At 38.6% G+C, this 21,201-nt stretch overlaps 2 protein-coding genes across 2 annotated transcripts; both read right to left on the reverse strand.

Annotated features, from left to right (window-relative positions):
• Positions 1–2,803: 2,803 nt before the first annotated feature.
• On the reverse strand, positions 2,804–14,743 carry pgap6 (post-glycosylphosphatidylinositol attachment to proteins 6). Its single transcript, XM_034137995.1, has 13 exons — positions 14,680–14,743; positions 13,669–13,852; positions 13,301–13,502; positions 12,324–12,451; positions 11,519–11,784; positions 9,178–9,524; positions 8,441–8,537; positions 7,324–7,438; positions 6,829–6,971; positions 6,138–6,316; positions 5,476–5,622; positions 4,531–4,647; positions 2,804–4,413 (listed from the first exon to the last, which is right to left on the reverse strand). Exons 1-13 carry the CDS (start codon positions 14,741–14,743, stop codon positions 4,090–4,092), a joined length of 2,313 nt encoding a protein of 770 aa, XP_033993886.1. The 3' UTR covers positions 2,804–4,089.
• A 1,099-nt stretch (positions 14,744–15,842) lies between these two features.
• On the reverse strand, positions 15,843–19,275 carry LOC117488888 (leucine rich adaptor protein 1-like). The gene is made up of 3 exons (XM_034138041.1): positions 18,795–19,275; positions 17,337–17,515; positions 15,843–16,673 (listed from the first exon to the last, which is right to left on the reverse strand). The coding sequence occupies exons 1-3, from the start codon at positions 18,996–18,998 to the stop codon at positions 16,166–16,168; spliced, it is 891 nt and encodes a 296-aa protein (XP_033993932.1). The 5' UTR covers positions 18,999–19,275; the 3' UTR covers positions 15,843–16,165.
• Positions 19,276–21,201: the final 1,926 nt, after the last annotated feature.

Below are 21,201 nucleotides of genomic sequence, written 5' to 3' on the forward strand. Positions count from 1 at the left end.
GAATAGTTACATCATTCTTCAACGCCATTTTGTGGGAAGACTTTTTCTTCATCCATTTAAATATCTTGAGACCCTCTCCGATTCATCTCAGTTAGTGAATCACTGCTGTAAATGCATCACATAAAATCGCTGTCCACATACATAATTATACTGTAGTCTATCCTGATGACATATCACCACTATGACTGAGCAAGTTTACCTTTTAGGTGACAATTCCAGGTAAGGGGCACTCCAATGATTTAAACCTGATACATACTAGAGATTAAATGTCAGCCTGTGTTGTTTTTGATTTAAAATAGAGTGGTGAGCAACACACACACACACACACACACACACACACACACACAGGATTATCCTAATCCGCTTATTCCCATTGCTCCATCCACTCTTGGCCTGAGTGAGTGTGTGTGAGAGAGTGCTTCAGGAAAAAAAGAGACTGTTCAGATAAAAAGCAATAACAAAAATACATTTCTCTTTATACCATAGATTTATTTTCAGAAGACTGAATGCTGTTTGGATTTTTTTAGCAGATTGAATAGTAGCCTACCAGTAGAAGGAAGACATTTATTTTTTATTTTTTTTACATAGAACATTACATATCTTCCTCCTAATGCATAAGAGATATAATATGTTGTAGTGGTACAATACCTTTCATATTCCTACTTGAATATGACATGTAAATGAAGTGATGCACACTCGGATACAAGGGAAAAAACAATATTTCAAAAAAAAGAAAGGCAAATGTGACGGAAACATTCAATTTGTGTAAAATCTCTAATGAGAAAATCATCACAGCATGGGAAATAAACATACTATATGACTTACATTTGAATGGAAAGTGCTCAGTAGGTTCACAGGTGCAAGAGACAAATCACACATTCACCCACACATGTACAAGTGCGTAAAGTGCACTCATTCACAGAAAACACGAAGACAAGAGGAGGCACTGGACACAGTAACCTAAATATACAATCGTAGTGCCCATTCATACGCATACTGCCTATGTACATCACAGTACATAGCGTAGGGATTTTTTCCTTACAAAGTGCTTAAGAATGAGTGTTGACAAAAGTAAGAACTGATAAGGTTTCAGAGTGGAAAAAACAGAGGAGAAGATAGTAGTCCAAAAAATGATACTGCCATTCAGATTCATTAGAAGCTACATTTACAACTGAACATTGACATAGCCTTCTGCCATGTACATACAAATGTGGATTTTTAGAAGGCATGATACATGTGGCAGGCAAAAAGAGACGTTGGTTTTAAAGGGGCCCTATTACAGTCATTTTCAGGATCATATTTGTGTTTTGTGCCTCTACTGCAGTATTTCTCAAAGTGGGGGGCGCAGAGGCATGACAGGGGGGGCACGAGAGACCAGGAGGAAAAATGGTTATGAAAAAAAAAAAAATCATAATTTGGAAAATTATTGATTAGAAAATAATATGATACAGTACAAGTACGTCTGGGTCTCTGTTTCATTCAAGCTCGGCTCTGTGTGTGTGTGGAACAAGCCATTTTGTGTGCGAGCGAGAGAGAGAGCGCACCGGTACCGGAGATCGCTGTTGTTAGCTTCTGGTGCTAGCGAGCTACGCTAACGGATATAAGGAGCTTTTTCCACAACAAAGTGGAGGAGAGTCCTCTCCTGTCAGACTGAGAGGCTCAGTGAGCTAAAGGACTCTCTCAGTGTTTAGATAGTTAACTTTAGTCTAAGTTATCTCAGTGGGTCTCAAACGGTTTGGTCACGATTAATGTTAACAATTATTTCCGAGGCACACGTTTATATGATCATTATAGTTATAAAAAAAATAAGAGAATAAATGAGAATGAGAGTAAAAAAAGAATAGAGTTTAAAAGGAGAGCGATTTGTAAAATATCCATAAAGAAAAAGTAAATCTGTTTACAGTTCTGTTTCATATGGGTGTTGAGAGATGTATCCATAGATCTCTTCATTTTGCTTTCAAAATGCACCAGATTGATGCTTTTAACTTCAATATTTAAAAAACAAATCTTCCCGGACCCCCCTAGAGGATGTGAGATCCACACACCACTTATAAAAATAGCACTTTACCCCTGCTTACACCTATATGCCATGAGCTGATTATCGAGCCTTCATTGTAACTGTCGCGGGTACACTGTGTATTTGCGTGGGGAGTGTTGCAGTAGAAAATTCCACTGTCGGGCCCGGTACATTAATGGGAAACCCTAAATGTTTGAGCACCCTCTATGAAACGTCAAGCTACCCCACGGCACCCCCAAAAGAAATCTCTGGCTCCGCCACTGAGCCTGCAACCCCGTTTTGAAGAAATGTGCAGTGCAAAACAGGCTCATTGCAGCCACTAATGATAAGACACCTTTTTACCAAATATCAGCATTTTCTTTCTTTTCATTTTTTTGCACAGATTGCAAAGTGGCAAAGTATTATAACTCATTGTTCTAGCAAAGGGATTGCACAATTGTATATATTTCTTTGAGCACACAGACTTATGGAGCATTGTTTTATTATCACAGATTCTTTTTTTTTTTTTTTTTAAAGGAATGCTCACGTTCATATTGATGTATTTTAATAAATGTTAACTTGGCCCATTATGTGACTATTTGTGTTGAGAAATAGTTTTCTCCAAAGGACAAACAAGTTTGAGAACCACTGCTCTACTGTGACATGTTTACTTGCTTTAATGCTAAAAAAAGCTCTTTATTTTTCTCATACTGCCTATGCTGCAGCACCTTTTTTCACCCTCTGTCTGAAACCAGAGCCCAGTCTGCTCTGATTGGGGAGAGTGTGTGGGAGAGAAACTCCCTATGGAGGCAACTTTGGGATTTTAGCCTTTGAAGACCATTTACATGCACAAAGACCTAAATAACAAACTACAGGTAAAACCCCAAAAAGCATAATAGGGCCCCTTTAAGCAATTTATTTGAGCTGTTTTGATCACTTTTATTCAATGATTCATTTCAGAAAAAAGCTTGAAATAACTAATAATTTTGTTATTAGCTAGTAAATATAACATTTTAAAGGCTGTTTAAACCACATGGCGGTTAAAATACAAGCATATCTTAAAATAGATCATAAAGTTTTAGCCCAGGCCTGGGTGGAAAAAGACAATACAAGAGGATACAAGAATGAGGAGTGTTTAAATTGACTATAAATATATGTTATACTTTATCATACAATAGGCAGAATATAAAGATTTGAAAGAGCTCCACAGGGTCTGATTCCTAATAAATATTCAAAAGATTAATTGTGTAGCCAATATGTACATACACAATATGTACAATTGACCGTCATGAGGTCAAAGGTCAGTTGGTGTGCCACCTGACGGTTTGGCTGTTTATACCCTCGCTTGTGGAAGGGACCGCCTTAGGTATTAGCAGGTTCCATTTGGATTAAATGTGGTATGTATTTCCCAAACTTAAATTTGAAGAATTTTACAAACCTTTAAGGTATTTTAGTATTTAAACATACTAATACACTTTGAAGAGTCAGAGTCATAAAGGAAAACTCCAGTACTATTCAACTTGAACCCTGTTTTTTGTTTAAGTGCCTTATGGGGACTTAAATTGTTATTAATGGTTTAAATGGGCTGTGAAGTAATAATATCGGGCATCATGAGAAAAGAAGAGAAATAAAATGTTTTCCTTACATAATTGTGCAAGTCTTGCTGAAAGAGAAGTATTTTTCTGATATCTTGCATCGCATCAAAATTCTCAGAATTCGCTGAATTAGCTAAATACGCTCATGTGAAAAACATTTAACTTTCTGAAGGGTCCTTTCCATAATGTTGTCAAAAAAATGATATAACAAATTGAGCATGTCAGTGAAAAAAACAGAATATTTTTTGTCAACGTTCTCTGAAGTTTCGGATTTGCCATGAACGATCGTTGCAGACCCCGCAAGAAAGCTATGGCTGCCAATAAAAAAGAAAATGGTGTTCCCATCCCACTTAGACAGGAAAACAAGTGTAAATAGGATGCAGTTTAAAAAAATGACAGAGGTTACCCTACCCGTGTGTCTTTTTACCTTTTGTGATTGTTTACAGTGCCGTTAAACTATCAATGCTTCGTCACTTCCTTACAGTGGTTCCTGTCCTACTACGTGACAGTGTAGAGTTCGTCCTTGTCATTCTGACATAGCGTGTAGCCACAGACCTGGGGTCTCCAGCTCCAGGTCCAGCTCCAGCCTCTGCTCCAGCCCAGCACCTCCCTGTTTTTCTCCTTTGGCGGCAGCAGGAACACCACGCAGCTGGCTACCAGGATGTGCCACAGTGAGTGGGTGTAGTAGTAGTTGTCTTCCGTCTCAGCAAAAATGTACAAACAAACCCCCACAAGAGCGCAGACTGCTCCGGGGATCAGGAAGAGGACCCAGCGCCTCCAAGAAGGTGGGTAACAGTGTCGGCGCCGCACCCCTCGGTACACCTGTAAGAGAACTGGGTTTAGCACAACTCAAGAACACCGCTTTATTATCAATCTTCTGTTTTGGCAGCTAACAGCGAAGTTAGCAGCGAATCCCATTCACTGAAGGACATGTCTTACCCAGGTAGTGACCATGAGCAGTATGGCACAGATGACAGGGCCCAGCAGGTTCCACAGGCCTTTTCGGTCCAGCTGCATTGACATGGCTATAAGCAGAGCCCCGAGCATAAACAGAGTCTGCACACACAAGGTATACAAAAAAAACTGTTCAAATATCATGTTCTTCCTGAGTTTGAGGGAAAGTTTGGAATTCTGAAGTGAGGTTGTATGAGGTACTTATCCATATGTATTGTCAAAAGGTAGATCGTGGTGTTTTCTTTTTTTTTAAACCAATAGGACCTTAAAAGTTGTAAAATGCGCTAAAAGTCGAAACTAGAGTTATTTTCCCTCTCCAATCAGTTGACCGGATGTGACAGAGCAGATTAGAGGCGGGGCTAAGGGGAAACGCAAGTGCACATGCTCTATGAGCCCTATAGATGTGGTAGATCAATATTAGTTAAGGTGTATGAATATTTTCATGACTTTACTTTGCCATCAGAGAGCCTTTTCTGGGAACTATGGTCCTTATCTATGCTCTATCATTGACAAAAACAATCATTTTACCTCAGCAGAACACAGAAGTTGCCGGTCTAATGCTTGCTCTAATAGTTATTTTGTTTGTGTTATTGTGTGGCGTTGGTGTTTAAAAGGACGTAGTTTTGATTCATCAAGTCACACAGTTTTTATCAATGGAATCTGATGGCAACAAAAGGCAGAGAAAATATAAAAAATATAGTGTACATGTGAAATGATGATTGTTTTTGGTGGGCCTTCTTTTTAGGTGGATAAACACTTTGCTGAGGACCTGCCAGGTGCCATCTACTGTTATTAATACACTAATTATAGATAAGTACTTCAAACCACCACAAATCAAATGATCCAAACTATCCCTTTAAATGTAATAACTAATGATAATATAAGTGTACATAATAGTATTACAGTAATAAACAATAGTCGGTGTCTTACATATTTGAATATGTCTTTGATGCGGGCCATGCACAGGATGGTGACCCAAATGGAACAGATTGACCCGAGGAAGTCACAGTATTGCAGGGCATCGTAGTCCATTATACACATTACTGCTACACCCGGCTGGTCACAAGCATGGTAGAACTGAAATATAAAAGAGAACAAGAAGTTACATACAAATATATACTAATATAAGTATATCCAAATGACCTTATTACAGCATAAGTAAGAAAGAAATCCTTGAGGTGAAATCGTGTGAAATGTTGATCTAATCTTGCGTGGGTTCATTTGTTTCTTTTTTAACTCAAGAAATGTATCATCATAGATATAGGCTCTATTAATACCTCTATTAATAAATCAAATAAATAGTCAGCATATTTAATACACACATAGTAATAGTAAAAAAAATCAACATGAAGTCTGTAGTGTCCTGAAATACATAAACTGAGGGACAATTTACTCCAAACCCTAACTCCTAAAACAATATCACAATACAGTATATGATCAATTGTGATACATAGCAATCAGCCAAGTGTTAACACAATGTCAAACCGTACACAACATTATACCAAAGGGCCTCAAGAGGATGAACAGCACTCTAGGAACATGGCTAGAATGCAACATTCCCACACATGTACGCAAGACTGTGTTTCTGTTACCGTGGAGAAGAACATGGTGAAGAGGTAGACGGAGGCCTCGGTGATGAAGCAGCGTTTGACGGCCACCACGGTGGCGGGCAGGAAGGCCAGGTTGCTGAGCGTGAGCAGCAGAGTGGCCGTCAGCTGGCGACCGTACGACTGAGCTGAGGAGCCATCGGTGCAGCCCCACCCGCTCCACCCTGCGCACACACACATTACGTTTAGAGAGTTAATGTACTTATACCTGCATCAATACATGTACACCCTAGCTTTTTTATAAAACCGGCTGTGCATGTGTTTGCATTTTTGGATCATTATTTCAATGCTTAGCTAGTCCTCTCTGTGTTTGTGGTTAGACGACAGGGGAGCAGTGGTGTAAAGTATCTAGTATCTAGTAGTACTGTCATTAAGTAACATTTTGAGAAACTTGGGCCAATCTGCCTAATGAGTACTTTTGTACTTCTACTTGAGTAACATTTTGAATGCAGGACTTTTATAGTATAGTACAGTATTTCTACACTCTGGTACTTCTACTTTTCCTTAAGTACAAGATCTGAGTACTTCCCTCATTTCTGCAGGGGAGACAAAGAAAGCTGATGACAGGATTTTTTTCAAGAACTATTAAATGTAGATTTTCAAGACTTTGCATGAACCTTTTTGTTATTTAACTGAAAGCAAGAAAGTATCTGTGTGTGTGTGTGTGTGTGTGTACCAGTCTTGCAGACACAGGCGGCGTACAGGTAGCTGTAGGATCTGAGCAGTCTACATTCTCCATATTTCCCACAGTCCTCCACACAGGCACTGAGGAACACCTCAGGGACCACAGACACCAAGGAGGCATTACCACAGTCACTGCTGCAAGAACAGAGAACACATGTACATATCAAACACAGGACAGTTCTAGAATTAGGGTCAGGCATTAGATTATACAGTCTCGAAATGAGGTCTCTCAAAATGCAAAATAAAAAATATTCCTCCTGTGATTTTGTTTCTGGATGCGTGGCTCTAGTAGTGAAAGTTAGACATTATTCTTGACATTTAAACTTTATTCTCAAATGGAAGAAAAATGGAAGATATACTCCAATATTTAGAAGCCATTTTATCTGTAGACTGAAATTCACCCAAACACATCCTTGAACAAATAGCAGTGTTATCTGAAAAATGCACAAAGAGAGAGAGAGTTTGTGTGTGTGTGTGTGCGTGTTACCTGTTGCATGTGAGCTGCAGGGTGAGGTACCATGTTGTTGACTGAGGGAAAGGCAGCCTGACCACAGCTTTAGGATCACTGACGTTCACACGGACTCCGTACCCTCCGAACAAAGCTGCAGATACACACAGGAGGATTTCATTTCCATATCGCAGAGGCAAGCTTCCCGACTTGGTTTGTTTGTTTACTGTCCACATGCTGCCGCTAAATTAGACACAATTCCTTACAAAAGCTTGGACGTTTTACTGTGACTTTTTTTGGGAGTCAAAGCATTATTGAAACCTATTCCAGCATGCACTTGGCAGTTGCCAGGAAAACATATTTGAAAGATTGACCGTGATATTTTATACATTTCTAAATTTGACTTGTTCCATTATTTTTAATAAGATGAACTCAATTGTACATTCCCTTTCCTTTTTCAATCATCAATCCTATATCATATATATTTCCTGCTATTCTTATATTATATAATACATTATATTTTATTTATCTTCCATTTTATTCATTCTGTAATGTAATGGAACTGTCACAAAAACCAATTTCCCTCTGTGATAATTAAAATATTTCTGATGAAAAGTTTAAGACTCATTAAGCCCTGGGTTCTAATAATGATAAATAAATAAATAATATAATATAATTAAACAATGGTTTAATGCTCCGAACGGTTGTACTGTAGGTTCAAGTCCAGATTGAACAAAAATAACACAGATTTTTGATATAAATCAAAAGAATACAGTTCACCTCATGGGCACTGTTGAGGTGTCCTTGAGCAAGGCAATGAACGCCCAACTGCCTCCTGGCGTCTAATGTATATAGGTACTGTGCGTAGTTGTGTGTATACATAACTTACAGAGTGAAAACCTGAATTGTCCCTAGGGGATTAACAAGGTGGCTTCTACCTCTAAGCAAGTGGGTGTTGGTGCTGCTAAATATGGTTTAACTAGGGGTTGCTTGTGCATGTGTGTCACTGTCCACAGTACTGATTGGACCGGGTGGAGGAGAGCGATAGAGACACAGATGGAACACGTCTTAGCCCTCGTTTTCGAGATAAAAGAGAGCGGCCAGCCGGAGAACCACTGCATTATGATACTGCAGTTATATCCATGTCTTCATTCACCTGTGCGGCAGGGCTGAGAGTGGTTCAGGTCGAGGACTGGAGCCCAGGGAGAGAGACAGGCCACCACACTGCTGCTGTTCGCCATGGTTATATTAGTCTGAAACACACACACACACACACACACACACACACACACACACACACACACACCAAAGTTAAACCTGAAAACATACAACACAATGGCTTGTCATAAAGTATATATATGGACGCTGGATTGCACACAGCCCTGATCGACTAAATTCTGTAGCAAGGTTGTTTCTTAAGCCACAGTCAAGATCATGTGAAACGAATTTCAAAGGAATTCAGCCGTGTCTTGATAGATTGTCTAAAAAATGTACAAAATTATATATTTGATTTCACAATGTTATAACTGGCTGCTCCTTTTTTGTTTTGCACTTATAACAGTGTTTTGATACTGTAACAACAATGTTGTCAAGATAACACCGTGCAATACTTCAGATGATCTTGTAGCCTACTTTTGTATGCTCCAACTACTTTTAAAATGCTGCTACCTATTTATTTTCTTCTTCTTTGAATGTATTCTTATTTTTCTATTTGCCTACTTCTTTATTTAATATGTTAGTATAATGTTTATTTTTTAGTATTTATCTGTGAATTTCCCCGATGTTGGACAAATATGATATCATTTAAAAGTAGAAGACCACAAAAGATCACTTCAACATCCTCATGTGTGTGTAATGGTGTGTGTGGGTGTGTGATAATGCAGTAGTACTCACAGTGTTGAGTGTGAGCTGCAGGTTGAGCGTCCCCCCGGTTGCCTGTGTGTGCAGGGGGTAGGTGAGCAGCGTAGGGTGTGTGTCAGTGACGCTGACGTTGGGTCCGTTAGCGGGAGTGAAGCGCATGGACAGGACATCCAGCTCCTCGTAGAGGACGGGGATGCTCCACACGCACGCCGACGCCAGCAGTGGCGTCAACGGGGATGCTGAGTCGTTGCTCGGGGCGACCGCGTCTGTAACCACCGTGTCGTTGTCGGCTGATGTTGAGTTGGTGAGGTTGCTCTTGCTGCGGAGCGTGTTGATGTCGTCATTTACTTTAAGGCCGACACTTTTTGGCTTACACCCCACTGAGGAACACACACACATGCAGAATAGAATACTTACACACAGGTCGGGAAGTGGATTAAAACAGAATACAGCTGCAAAGACAAGATAAATAATAGATGAAAAAATTATGTTTTTGGTTTTCTTTAAGCTTATTTTTGGAGCCAATTGTAGCCTTTCTTGGAGAGCTAGATTAAAAAGGGGGAGATAGTGGGGATCACACGCGTAACGTGACCACAGGCTGGATTCAAAGCTGCGTCCTTTGCTTCAGGGTCTAAGCCAAAGTACATGGGTCATTTGATTAATGCTTTAAAATAGTTTTTAATTGCAAAAATGGGAGAAAATGCTGTTTCCAGCTGCTCAAATATAATAATATAGAGATCATGTGGTAATATATTTTTTATATCATACTGAACTCAATATACTTTTGGGTTTTTGAACTATAAACCACAACATCATCTAAGGTCGCATTCACACCAGCCTTGTATAGTCCGGTTGAATCGAACCCTGGTGCGTTTAGCCGCTTGTTGCGGTTTGTTTGGGTCGGTGTGAACACAGTCCGAGACCTCTTAAGTGAACTAAACAACCGGACTCTGGTCCGCCTAAAAAGAGGTGGTCTCTGACCGCTTGCTAGTGAACTCTGGAGCGGTTCATAGCTGGTGTGAACGCAGTCCGCACCAAAACATAGGAAGCGTAGTATTTACGTGTCACAAGAACGCGGATGTCTTCAAAATCGTTAGCGAAAGAGTGAAGCAGAATGAAGTGTTGAACAGTGTTGTGTAAAGTAAAAACAACTATCAAACTAAAAACTATACATTAAAGTCAGAGCCACCTGCCGTTGGTGAAACCCCCTCCTTACTGCAGAACGTCTCTCATTATATGTGTTATCATGTTTTGTATCGCACGTTGTCTGATTATATAATCATATGCGCCGTTGCTAGAATCTGTTGATATGCTCTCCAGATTAACAGCAGCATGAAAATAACCTGGCGAAAGTGCCGATGCTCCATGGCGGAGGCTCCGGTAGAAATTGCCGGGATTTGCGTTTTTCCCCCTTAATGTCTGACCAATTGTTGAACAGCATTTCCGAGCACATGACTTGTGTTTAAAGTTTATAGTCCGTTTGAATTTTGCCCGTGTGAACGCAAACCGAACCTTCTGAAAAATGAAACCATGTAACAAACTGTCGTCTGGTGCGCACCAGAGAAGCGGACTATTAGGTGTGAATGCAACCTTAGACTTTAGGAAGTTAGGGCAGACTTTCTTTTTTCTTCACAATTTGAAATTTGAAAGCAATAAATCTACAAAATATCTATATTGAAAATAATAGAATACAGTACGCACACAGGTCAGGAAGTGGATTGGAATAGAGTAAAATAGCAATCATTAGATATCTTATAGATAGAACAAATAAAACATTTGATCAGTTTTAGTCTATTTTTAGAGAGAGATAGATTTTAAAAGGGGGACAGATGGGCGACCCATCAACTATTTTGAAAAAAAAGGCATAAAATGCTGTTTTCAGATGATAAAACAACATATCATGTTGGACTTTAGGAAACTGGGACCAACTTATATATCATTTTCTGACATTTGAAACGACTAATAAATAAACCTAAACAATCATAAGCAAACTTATCAATAAAGACAAATATAATAACTTCCACACACACATGTTGTGAAGCAGATTAGAACAGAGTAGAGATGTCAACTACTTTGATAACAGATAGATCATTAGTCAAAACATAATGTCCCTAAGTCTCTCAAATATGGACATTTCCCTCCCAGGACAGTTTCATATTATTTTTAAACTGAATATCTTTGGGTTTTGGACTGACAAAAAAAACACATAAAAAAAAAACTGTAATGGACTGTTACATTTTATAGAACAAAGAAGTAATAGATTAATCAAGAAAGTATTCAGCAGACTAATCAATAACGAAAATAATAATTAGCTCTATAACACATATAAGTGTGTACTGTACGTGTGTTTATGGACATGTGTTTCTGTGCCCACCTGTGTAGTTTGAGACGATACTAAAGGTGACGGTGCGGTTGTCTAGGCCGCTCTCCACAACAACCCGTAACCAGGTATCCCAAGGCGGGTTGGAAAGAGTAGCTGAGCAGCCAATCCCTGAGCAGTTCACTGTTACCGGGCGCTGCTGCAGGGAGGTGGAGCCCAGCCGGAGCACCAGGGAACAGTTCCCATCGCCTGCTGCCTCACCAGAGGAACAGTCCGACACGGAGACCGAGAGGGAGGACGCAAACTCTGGAACATATAACCTAACACACACACACACACACACACATTAACAGACAGATTTTGTAAGAAAATATAAAACAGAACAATGAGAGGGACTTGGGATGGGACAATTTGGGACTTTATCGCAAAAAAAAGAGAAAGAAAAACATCATAATAAGTTGATCTTGGTAAATGTCCATTATTGAGGCAATTGAGAATATCATCATTATATATAATACAGGACACAATGTTGCCATTTTTTAAATTGTATTTATCCAATATTTATGCAGGAGGAAATACAACTGATTCAATTCAAATGTTTAGTTTTTCACTAAAAAGGTTGATGACTTATAAAGATGGGGCCTATCAAATGTAATACAAAATGATTTTCTTAAAACAAAGTGAGTCCAGTATGTTTTGGTGCCATTTTAGTTTCCAATTTCTTTTATTGATTTTGCGTATTTTGATGATTATCGATGAGAAAAAGATGAATGCCAATTATTTAGGCATGAAATTGTGACATGAGATTTTGACATTGCCGAGATGGAAAACAGGAAGTAACCACAAAGGCAGTTCTTACTTAAGGCGTGCAGGTGTGTCAGGAGCTGCGGTCTGCTGGAGGAATGTGCCCTGCTGCATGATGGGAGTGTCCACCGCTCTCCTGATTGACAGCTGAGGCTGGAAGAGGTACGAACAAGATGGAAACCCCTAACAGAGAAGAGAAAAATATGAATATACTGCCACATATTTCTATTAAATTGATCAACCTTTGAAGTGCCAGTTCATACAGGCACTTCAAAGTCTTTCAGGTGAGTAATCTTAATAAAACATTAAGTAAGACTCAGTAAGTCAACAATATGAGCCAAAGTAAAGAAGGTGAAGAATGTGGCGCAGCTAGATTCCCCCTGCTCAGGTAGAACAGGTTGGGTTTAAAGGGAAATCTACAAGTGGAGCATGATGGGAACACTTTATCATGGCCTTTTCATTTCAACACATTCGAGAGTGCACCAATCTCTCCATGTTCAAATAACAAATCAAAACTCACCTCTTCGGAACTGATTTTATTCTGGTATTAACATTATGTTCGGTATATCTTCAGTGATTTCAATAATTCTTTACATAAAAAAACCTTTTAAAAAAGTACCTTGAAGTGGCGCTTTTTAAATGAAATGTATTATTATGATTATTAATATTACCATTACATCAATTCAGACAAAATAATGGACAAATGTTAGACTGAAAATTAGATGGTGGAAAGAGGTGCTGCAGCACAGGCAGTATGATCAAAATAAAGACCTTTTTGAACATTAAAACCATGGAACTCTTGAAATACTGGTGTTATACTGGATTTTATTTTAAACAGTCTTCAAAAAAATTGCAGTAATTTCAATTAGCATGGTGTATGTGTGCATTACGTCCAGAGTGACAGTTCAGTTAAAGAGGGGGGGGGGGGGGGGGGGGGGGGGGGGGGGGGGGGGGGGGGGGGGACTCATGAAATCAGGACTAAAACAACAGACACATCAGAAAGCAAAATACTGTATATGACTCCATACAAACCTTCTGCTCAATACGCCCATCATGTTCAGGCAGGTGGGCACCAACGAACCAGTCTCCGGGAGCAGGGTTGGAGAGGTTAAAGGTCATGGAGCTTTGTGATGTCACCGGTAGGATCAGAGACAGAGGGGGGCTCCATAGTGTTGCATTGGGAAACACCTTCCCTGTTGGATTTATGACTGGAGGAGCACCGTGTTGGATATGGCTACAGAAAAAGAGAGTTCCAAAGTTAGTTTGATAAAAAACGGTAAGGTTATTGGCTTAACATTCAGCACAAAACTGCTTTATAGAGATGAAGAAGAGAAATAGAACAGAAACTAAAATAAATATCATAGACAATGGATAGACTGAATAAGTACTGTATATCTTACATGGTGACATTGTGCTTTCCACAGTTGAAGTTGTTGCCCTTGGTGACGGAGAACAGCCAGCGGGCGATGGCAGTTTCCTTTGGTATATGAAACCTCTGCAGCCTCACGTTGCCATACCAACCGTACTTTGACAACTTCTGAGCCGGTTTGGACGAGAGCTCCGAGACAAATGTCACCTGTCCATCTGTAGTGGGTAAGATAAAAGACACAGTTATTTTCTACTGAATGTAGTTAATGCATATTGTATTTGTTAGGGGCGGATAGTGGGAAGAAAGAAATATGGAAATGGGGAAGACGTTTTTTTTATCATTATGCTAAAATGGTGTAGGCTATGCTAATTTGTAGAGAAAATCCTAGTTGACCACTCATATCATTTTTTAGACTATTTGAATACTTTATTAAAATTGATAAATCTATAAACTGCAAAGCATGCAAAAAGGTAACCCCTGTTAATCTCGTGTAGTCTGTTGTTGATGTTTTTTTAATAGTTTTTGTTATAAAAAGTCCCACTTTTATTGTGATCAAAACTTGTCATATTGTATTGGCCTTAGCACATATCAAGACTTTAACCAGGCAGAACAAATGTTGTGGCGTTTCCCAAATCAAGCAAGATATAATCTTTGGGTTAAAAAAAATTACAAAATATTGTGGTAATCTTAACTACAGAGATAAAGAATAACGTATACAGCTCATGTGACGAAATTAATAGTTTACACTAAAATGCTGACACACTCATAAGGGCTAAAAAAAAGTCTAAACATTGGTGCATGTCAACGCTTCTAAGCTCCATAACCAATTAGTAGTATGGTATAGTGAACATAATTATATTAACAATAATAGATACATTGTTTAAACAAAAAGGTTCACGTGAGAGAAGTGTGAGACTATTTTACAGAGCACAGACTGCGCTAAAGATTTCTGTCATTCAGCTAAACTCGGAGCAAACATAGTAGCAAACATGCTAACACCAGTTATATCTGACTTCGTCCCTTTGGCTTAAAAAACACTTACCGTCTGCTAAAGTCCAAGCTGACAGGGCGACGAAAAGTAGAGCACGTAGAAAACACATTTCCATGTTTTCTTTGCCAGTTTTTGCACCATTACATTGTTATGTATCCACTTGTAATGTCCACTAATGTCAAACAAATCTAACGCTACGGACAAATCATTCCACCTGCACAGCACTTCCTTGTTTCTGTGTAAATACACGACGTCACGAATTTAACGGGTGCTGCCTTTGCTGTCTGTCGGAAAGATGATCATCATATACAGAAACGAACAAAACAGTGATACATCCGCCTTTAATTTGTAATTTAACTCATTTTGAAAGATATAATGTAAAACAAATCCAAATAAAGCACCTGTAACTACACATTTGTGTTAATAAATCAAATATAATACACACAATGAATTACATTTAGGTGTTGTAGTTATATGATATTGACACTTAAAACTACGAGCTTTAGATACCAAAAAGACAACGCTGCAATTCATGTTTTTAACCACCTAAAATGTGTAGTATCTGTCACGAAGGACTTGTTTAACTTTATTTAATATCCAGCATTTTAATAGTTGAATATTATATTACAACAAATGTGATGTTTACACACAGTATTCATACTTCATCTGCTATTCTTTTTTTTTGTGGTTATTCCAGAGGTGGAGGAATTACTCAGATATTGGACTTAAGTAAAAGTAGAAATGCCACAGTGTAAGAATACAATGTTACAAGTAAAAGTCCTGCAATTAAAATGGTTCTCAAGTTAAAGTACAAAAGTATTAGCATCAAATTATACTTAAAGTACCAAAAGTAAAAGTAGCCTACTCATTGCGCAGATTGGCCCATTACAAAATAATAGATATTATATGTTCTGATTATAATGATTGATCATTAAAGTGTTATCAAAGCTGGTAAAGGTGCAGCTAGTTTAATGACTTTGTATACTCCTGGATAGCTTGTGAATTTACTCCAGGTGAAACTAAAGTCTGATTTAAGAGTTGATTATATTTCACATTATTAATCCAAATCTGTAAAGAAATTAACGGTACAAAATAAATGTAGTGAACTAAAAGTACACTATTTACCTCATATTTATTGTTGTCCTATATTTACAACTGTCAAATATTTAAAAGACACTGAACAATATGAGAGAAATAAGCACAAGAAAGCGAGCAGCCATTAAAGTATATGAACAAATCAGACAATTGAATTAAATTAATTGCAATCACATGAAAACGAGAGAAAAGTTCATGATCAATATCTCTGCAATTCTAGTAATCTTCTAAAAGAGCTTCTTCACATTTGTGGTTGCCTTCATAGGATAAACATGTTTTTGGGCTTTTGAAAGTATTACAAATACACATATCAAACAGTTTACATCTACTTAATTTATTTAGCAGTTTTAAAGTGCAATTTAAATCCTACTGCATTACTGTCGAATTTGAAAGGAATAGCTTCAAACCAGAGATCATCCATTCAAATGGTGCTTATGGAAGATCATAGAAACACCACATCGTCCAGTGACTCCACCCAGCACCACTGAGCGTCATAGCCCAGCAAAGCCGTCTCTCTATTGGGCGCAGTCTCTTCCTCTTCCATGGTATTGTTCAGAGAGGTTCGGGGACTCTCCTGAGCTTGGTGATCTGTCTGTGACTGTTCAGTGAGGGAAAAGCTACCACTCTCTGCTCTCATGTCTTTTTTTGCTCTGCTAGATCTGAGGAGAGCTTTTCTGACAATGTCAGTGCCGGCTTTAAGGTCTTGTGGTTGTGACTTTGGAAATTTGGCTCTAACCAAACCATTAACAGGAGTAGATGATGCCCCATCACGCCTGCCATGTGTGGAAATACTGACTTCAAACTCAGGGGTGGAAGGACTTGATTGCCTTGCTTCAGTAGACTCTGGGATCTCCATGTGGTTTGTATCCGCGTCATCAGAGGATAGTGTGTGATCAGCTGATTCCTCTCCAGATGTTTCAGTCAAATCCTGAGTTGGACTCTGGCTTTCTCTGTGGGAGCAAAGGTTGAATGTACACAACTACACTGTATGGACCCGGTCAAAAAACTGTGGTCATTTACAAGGATGTAAGGAAATGCTCAGTTCATGTTCAAGAGATGTAACACAATCCTGGTCAGTGTATTCTCACAGCAGTGATACTATAAAAAGTGTGTATATATCCTGAAAAATGAACTGTCAAATACTGTCCATTAATATGCCAAATATGAAAGTACATCGACATTTAGCTTAAATTACTTGTGTATGTTTATGGGTGTCTTATCTGGTCATATATTGCGTATTGCAGACTTTCTGTAATGCAAACACCCCTGGTGATAATAGGAAGACTCAACTACACTACACCAATATGTTTGGTAAGATGTAAGTCATGGTATTACTTTGTTTATTGCAAATGTTCATACCCGTTGTATTTATCTTTGAAAATGTTTTGTTGGGCAACCAGTGCCTTTATTGAAGTGACAGTGTTGAAAGGGGGAGACAGCGGGGGATGACACACAGCAAATTACCTGTATTGGAACCTTCAGGTTCTCCGCTATACCAAGTGAGCTATATGGCGGCCCTCATACATTTATTCTGAAATTAGTTTTTATAAAAATATAGGATTTAAATGAGGACATGGTCCTGTACACCTGCCAATCGAATCACTGTACAGTACCTGCAGGGGGACATGGAGGCCTCCTCCACCGTGGCCAGGCTGCTCAGGCTGCCTGTCAGGCTGCTGCCATGGCTGGCTAAGGCGCCCCGATCCTCCATCAGCCAACGCATCGCCTCGATTCCCTCGTGCACAGCTACCAGCTGCCGCAGAATCCTCACATCAGCAGAACGCAGACACCTCTATATGCAGGAACAGTGCAGAGTTATATATATATATATATATAATATATATATATATATATATATATATATATATATATATATATAATATATATATATATATATATATATATATATATGAACGTGAAGCAAATAAGGACACTTAGGTTGTGATTAAAGTATGTGCACTCATAGATTACTGCCTGGGCATACCGGGCACAGGACCAGGAGCCCAAAGTATCATGGGCCAGACTGGCTTTTTAAATGGTGACAAAAAGGGGCAAAACACCCCCCCAAAAAAGCTACAACAAGTTTAAATTAACACAAAACAAATACAAAGGGACAAAACAATTACCACTAACTACAATAACTGTGGTTTGTATACTTCTTCCAACCAGTCAAGTTTCAGTATATACAGTTATATCCATGTCAATCCAAAATCTCAACACTTTGTCATTGTATCCTAGAAATGTATAACACTCATTAATAGGGTATGAATTCATGAGTTATGGCCACAATATGTTTTGTGAGATTACAGCTATCATTACTTTTGACACTTGCCTCCCAAAAAAAATCTGTTTATGATTGAGTCCAAGTGAACGGTTGTTGCTGATTTTAAGAAATTCCCGTAGAGCATATTTTAGATATCACGTTCAGCAGGACATGTGGACAGACGAATGGGCGGAACATTTGAAAACATTATGTTTTTTTTTTTTAAATGTCTTAAAAATGTGCAAAACAATCACAGACAGGAGAATACAAAGAGGCACACACATAATGAAAGAATATCTATAAGTGTCTCTTTTTTGTGGGGCCTTTTGCATGCCTGTGCCCAGGTGCCTATTTGATCATAATTCGCCCATGTGCACTGCAGTTATACGAGTGTGGAGAGCTGTGTGCATTTAACCTCTCTCCTGAACAATTCTGTCCCCCCCTAGTGAAGACCCCTGCTATAGCCACAACACATGAGGCAGAAGAAAGAGCAAAACACCTTAGGAAAATGAGGGAGGAACAAAGAAGATGTGCAAGGCTTCCAGAGTATGACCAGAGGTATCCAGAAGTGAGTGGAGTGGAAGTGAAACAGAGAGGCCAGGTGAGGGGTGTGGTGAAGAGACAGGTGATTCTGACTGTCATTAGGAATCTAAATAAGCAGGTGTGACTTTGACATTTCTTCCGTCTAGAGAAAAACATGTAATTAGAATAAAAGTATAGGCTATGGCAGAAACAAGTTGTGCAATAAACAGCAGATGTAGAAAACATGTAGTGCCTATATCTATATCTTTAGGGTGAGAATACTCACCATCTCTTGTTTTAAATTGCTTATTTTGTCAGAAAAACTATCGGAGCTGCGGTCTCCCATGTCCACCACATCAGACCTCCATCCATTTTCGCCGTCCGCAGCATCCCTCATCCAAATTAGAAGACTTTCCGGTGTCTTCCTGCCAACTTTATTTTCCACTTCCTTCAGATCTGGAAATGATTCGTTGAAGGTTTCCTCCGCCATCCCACCGCGCAGTAATCACTTCCAAATCTTGGATTGAGGAGATCTTGTGCGTAAAGTCGCTTTCCAAATCCAAATAAGACCCCGTAGCGGGAGAATAACACACCATAAACCTCTCAAACACTCACAATAATGTCCCACTCGTTATATTCCTGAACAGTCCACAATAAACCGCGATCACGAATGACAAACGTGCCACAGAGGCGCAGAACGAGCCATGAAAACGCTGGAAGTGAGCGAGCATGTCACCTGTTCACCTGCTGACTGCTGTCACCATTCAGGCAGCAGAGGTATTGATGGTATGCAGCCGTGAATGTGATGCTGGAAAGTGGAAATGCTCTTTGTGGTGTCCTGAAACAAAGGTGTGTGTTTCATACCAGCAGTCACGTGGTTACAGTAACACAAGTGCGCACATTACGTTGTTCTAAATCGGTGAATTCATGTGATGACCGACTGTATTAGCCTACTGTATTTAACTTTGGTGCACCACATGAAGGAAACACGGGAATTTCTTCCACATGGAGTGTTAGTTAACATTTTTTGGTTTATATTTATTTTATATTGTAAAATATTACATCAGAATGTGATTTAAATTAGACATTGGGTTAGCTAATGTCTGGTTAATGTTATGCTAAGTTTAGGCTTTCGTTAACTAACAACATTACCTTAGTTTCTTTCTGAACTTTGAAGCAAAAATGTCACCTGTTTCCTGTTACATAATTCAAGTCAAAAAGCAAAACGATATTATGTGCAACATGTTCCTTTATTTTAGGTTTTATAAAAGATACTTGGTTGCAAAAAAGCAGCTTCGCTAGCGCTAATGCTTTTAGTTAGCCATTTCAGTAAGCTCACACTTACAATAAAACGACTTTACTCTAAATGATGCTGATATTAAACATAGTCCATTGAATTATACATTAGTCTATTTGGTAAAAAGGATAAATATGTAATTCATATATTAAACCATTGTGCTGACACATATAAATGGTTAAAACATCACCATCAATGGAAAAAGTAGCCTAAAATAAAAAAATGTAGGCTTATAGTGTTTGTTTCACATATGTTTTGGGAACTTGTGATATATAAAAGAAAAGTTATATATTATATTGGAAAATGTATCCAGATAGCTCCTTCAAAGTCAAAGTCAAAGTCAACTTTATTGTCAATCTCAAAATATGTTTGTACACACAGAAAGATCGAAATACTTGTTCAAAATAGATTATTTCTGATAAATAAGTATAAAATTATACTTATTTTTATGTTTTGTGAGCTGAGCTGTGTGATTTTATATTTTATGTATCTCTCTGTACACAGCGCTTTGGTTTTAAAGTGCTTTATAAATAAAGTTGGATTGGATTGGATTGGAAATAGATACGTCAAGATATGTATTTGTCAAAACGACAGACTACATATCCTCACCAAAAGTAAACACCAGCAACATCAAGGGAAATTATTATGATTGTATTTATCTTTACAGTCACATTTAATTCAAACTATATTTACAAAATTTAGCAAATTTCACATTTGTCTCAGAAGGGGGATATACAGACTGTACACGTTCTGTCCTTAGACCCTCACAGCAGAAGGGAAAAACTCCACATAGAAACAACCAAAATGATGGGCAGAATATGGAATAAACCTTGGGGAGAGCAACAGAGGAGGGATCCCTCTCCCACTGACAGTTGTGCAATAAATGTTGTGTGTTCAGTCGAAAAAAACACAATACACATTTTTTTGTTTAAACGCCAAGGTGCCACCAAAAAAAAAGAAGGGGTCTCAGATATTAATGCAAAAAGGACCAGATACCTCTTTTCTCATTTCTAAATGCAAAGATGTTGTGAATCCTGTGTGTGAGGCTAGCGGGAGGAATTTACCTGGAGGTGATAGAAGGGGCGTTCCCTCGATCTAGTAACATCAGGGGCTTAGCCCGACAATTGTTCATTCGAAAATATACATATCAATAGAATATCCAAAGAATATACAATATGAAATGTTAATAATGAATTAAAACTCTCCATAATAGACCAATCGTTTACCAAGATCTTAACTTATTGATACTGTTTTACTCTTTTTCTCTCTACATTTCTCAGGGTTTCCATTACAAGCTCACAAAGGCTTTTGTTTGCTTTGGCAGATAGATTTTCTCCTCCTCGGATAAGGCGCTCATGTGAACTTCATCGTAGTTAGTGCTCTCATACTCATTCAG

This window comes from Trematomus bernacchii, unplaced genomic scaffold (genome assembly GCF_902827165.1).
Source record: "Trematomus bernacchii unplaced genomic scaffold, fTreBer1.1, whole genome shotgun sequence".
Classification (NCBI taxonomy): domain Eukaryota; kingdom Metazoa; phylum Chordata; class Actinopteri; order Perciformes; family Nototheniidae; genus Trematomus; species Trematomus bernacchii.

Bases quoted from the DNA above. Each gene is read 5' to 3' on its own strand.
- pgap6 (XM_034137995.1), bottom strand. From the start codon at position 14,743: ATGGAAATGTGTTTTCTACGTGCTCTACTTTTCGTCGCCCTGTCAGCT. The intron at 6,972-7,323 runs GTAACACGCACA...CTGTTCTTGCAG, and splicing joins CTGCAGCTCACATGCAACAG to CAGTGACTGTGGTAATGCCT. The intron at 4,414-4,530 runs GTAAGACATGTC...GTTCTCTTACAG, and splicing joins TGCTCATGGTCACTACCTGG to GTGTACCGAGGGGTGCGGCG.
- LOC117488888 (XM_034138041.1), bottom strand. From the start codon at position 18,998: ATGGCGGAGGAAACCTTCAACGAATCATTTCCAGATCTGAAGGAAGTG. The intron at 17,516-18,794 runs GTGAGTATTCTC...TCCTGCATATAG, and splicing joins GCAATTTAAAACAAGAGATG to AGGTGTCTGCGTTCTGCTGA. The intron at 16,674-17,336 runs GTACTGTACAGT...TTGCTCCCACAG, and splicing joins GCCTCCATGTCCCCCTGCAG to AGAAAGCCAGAGTCCAACTC.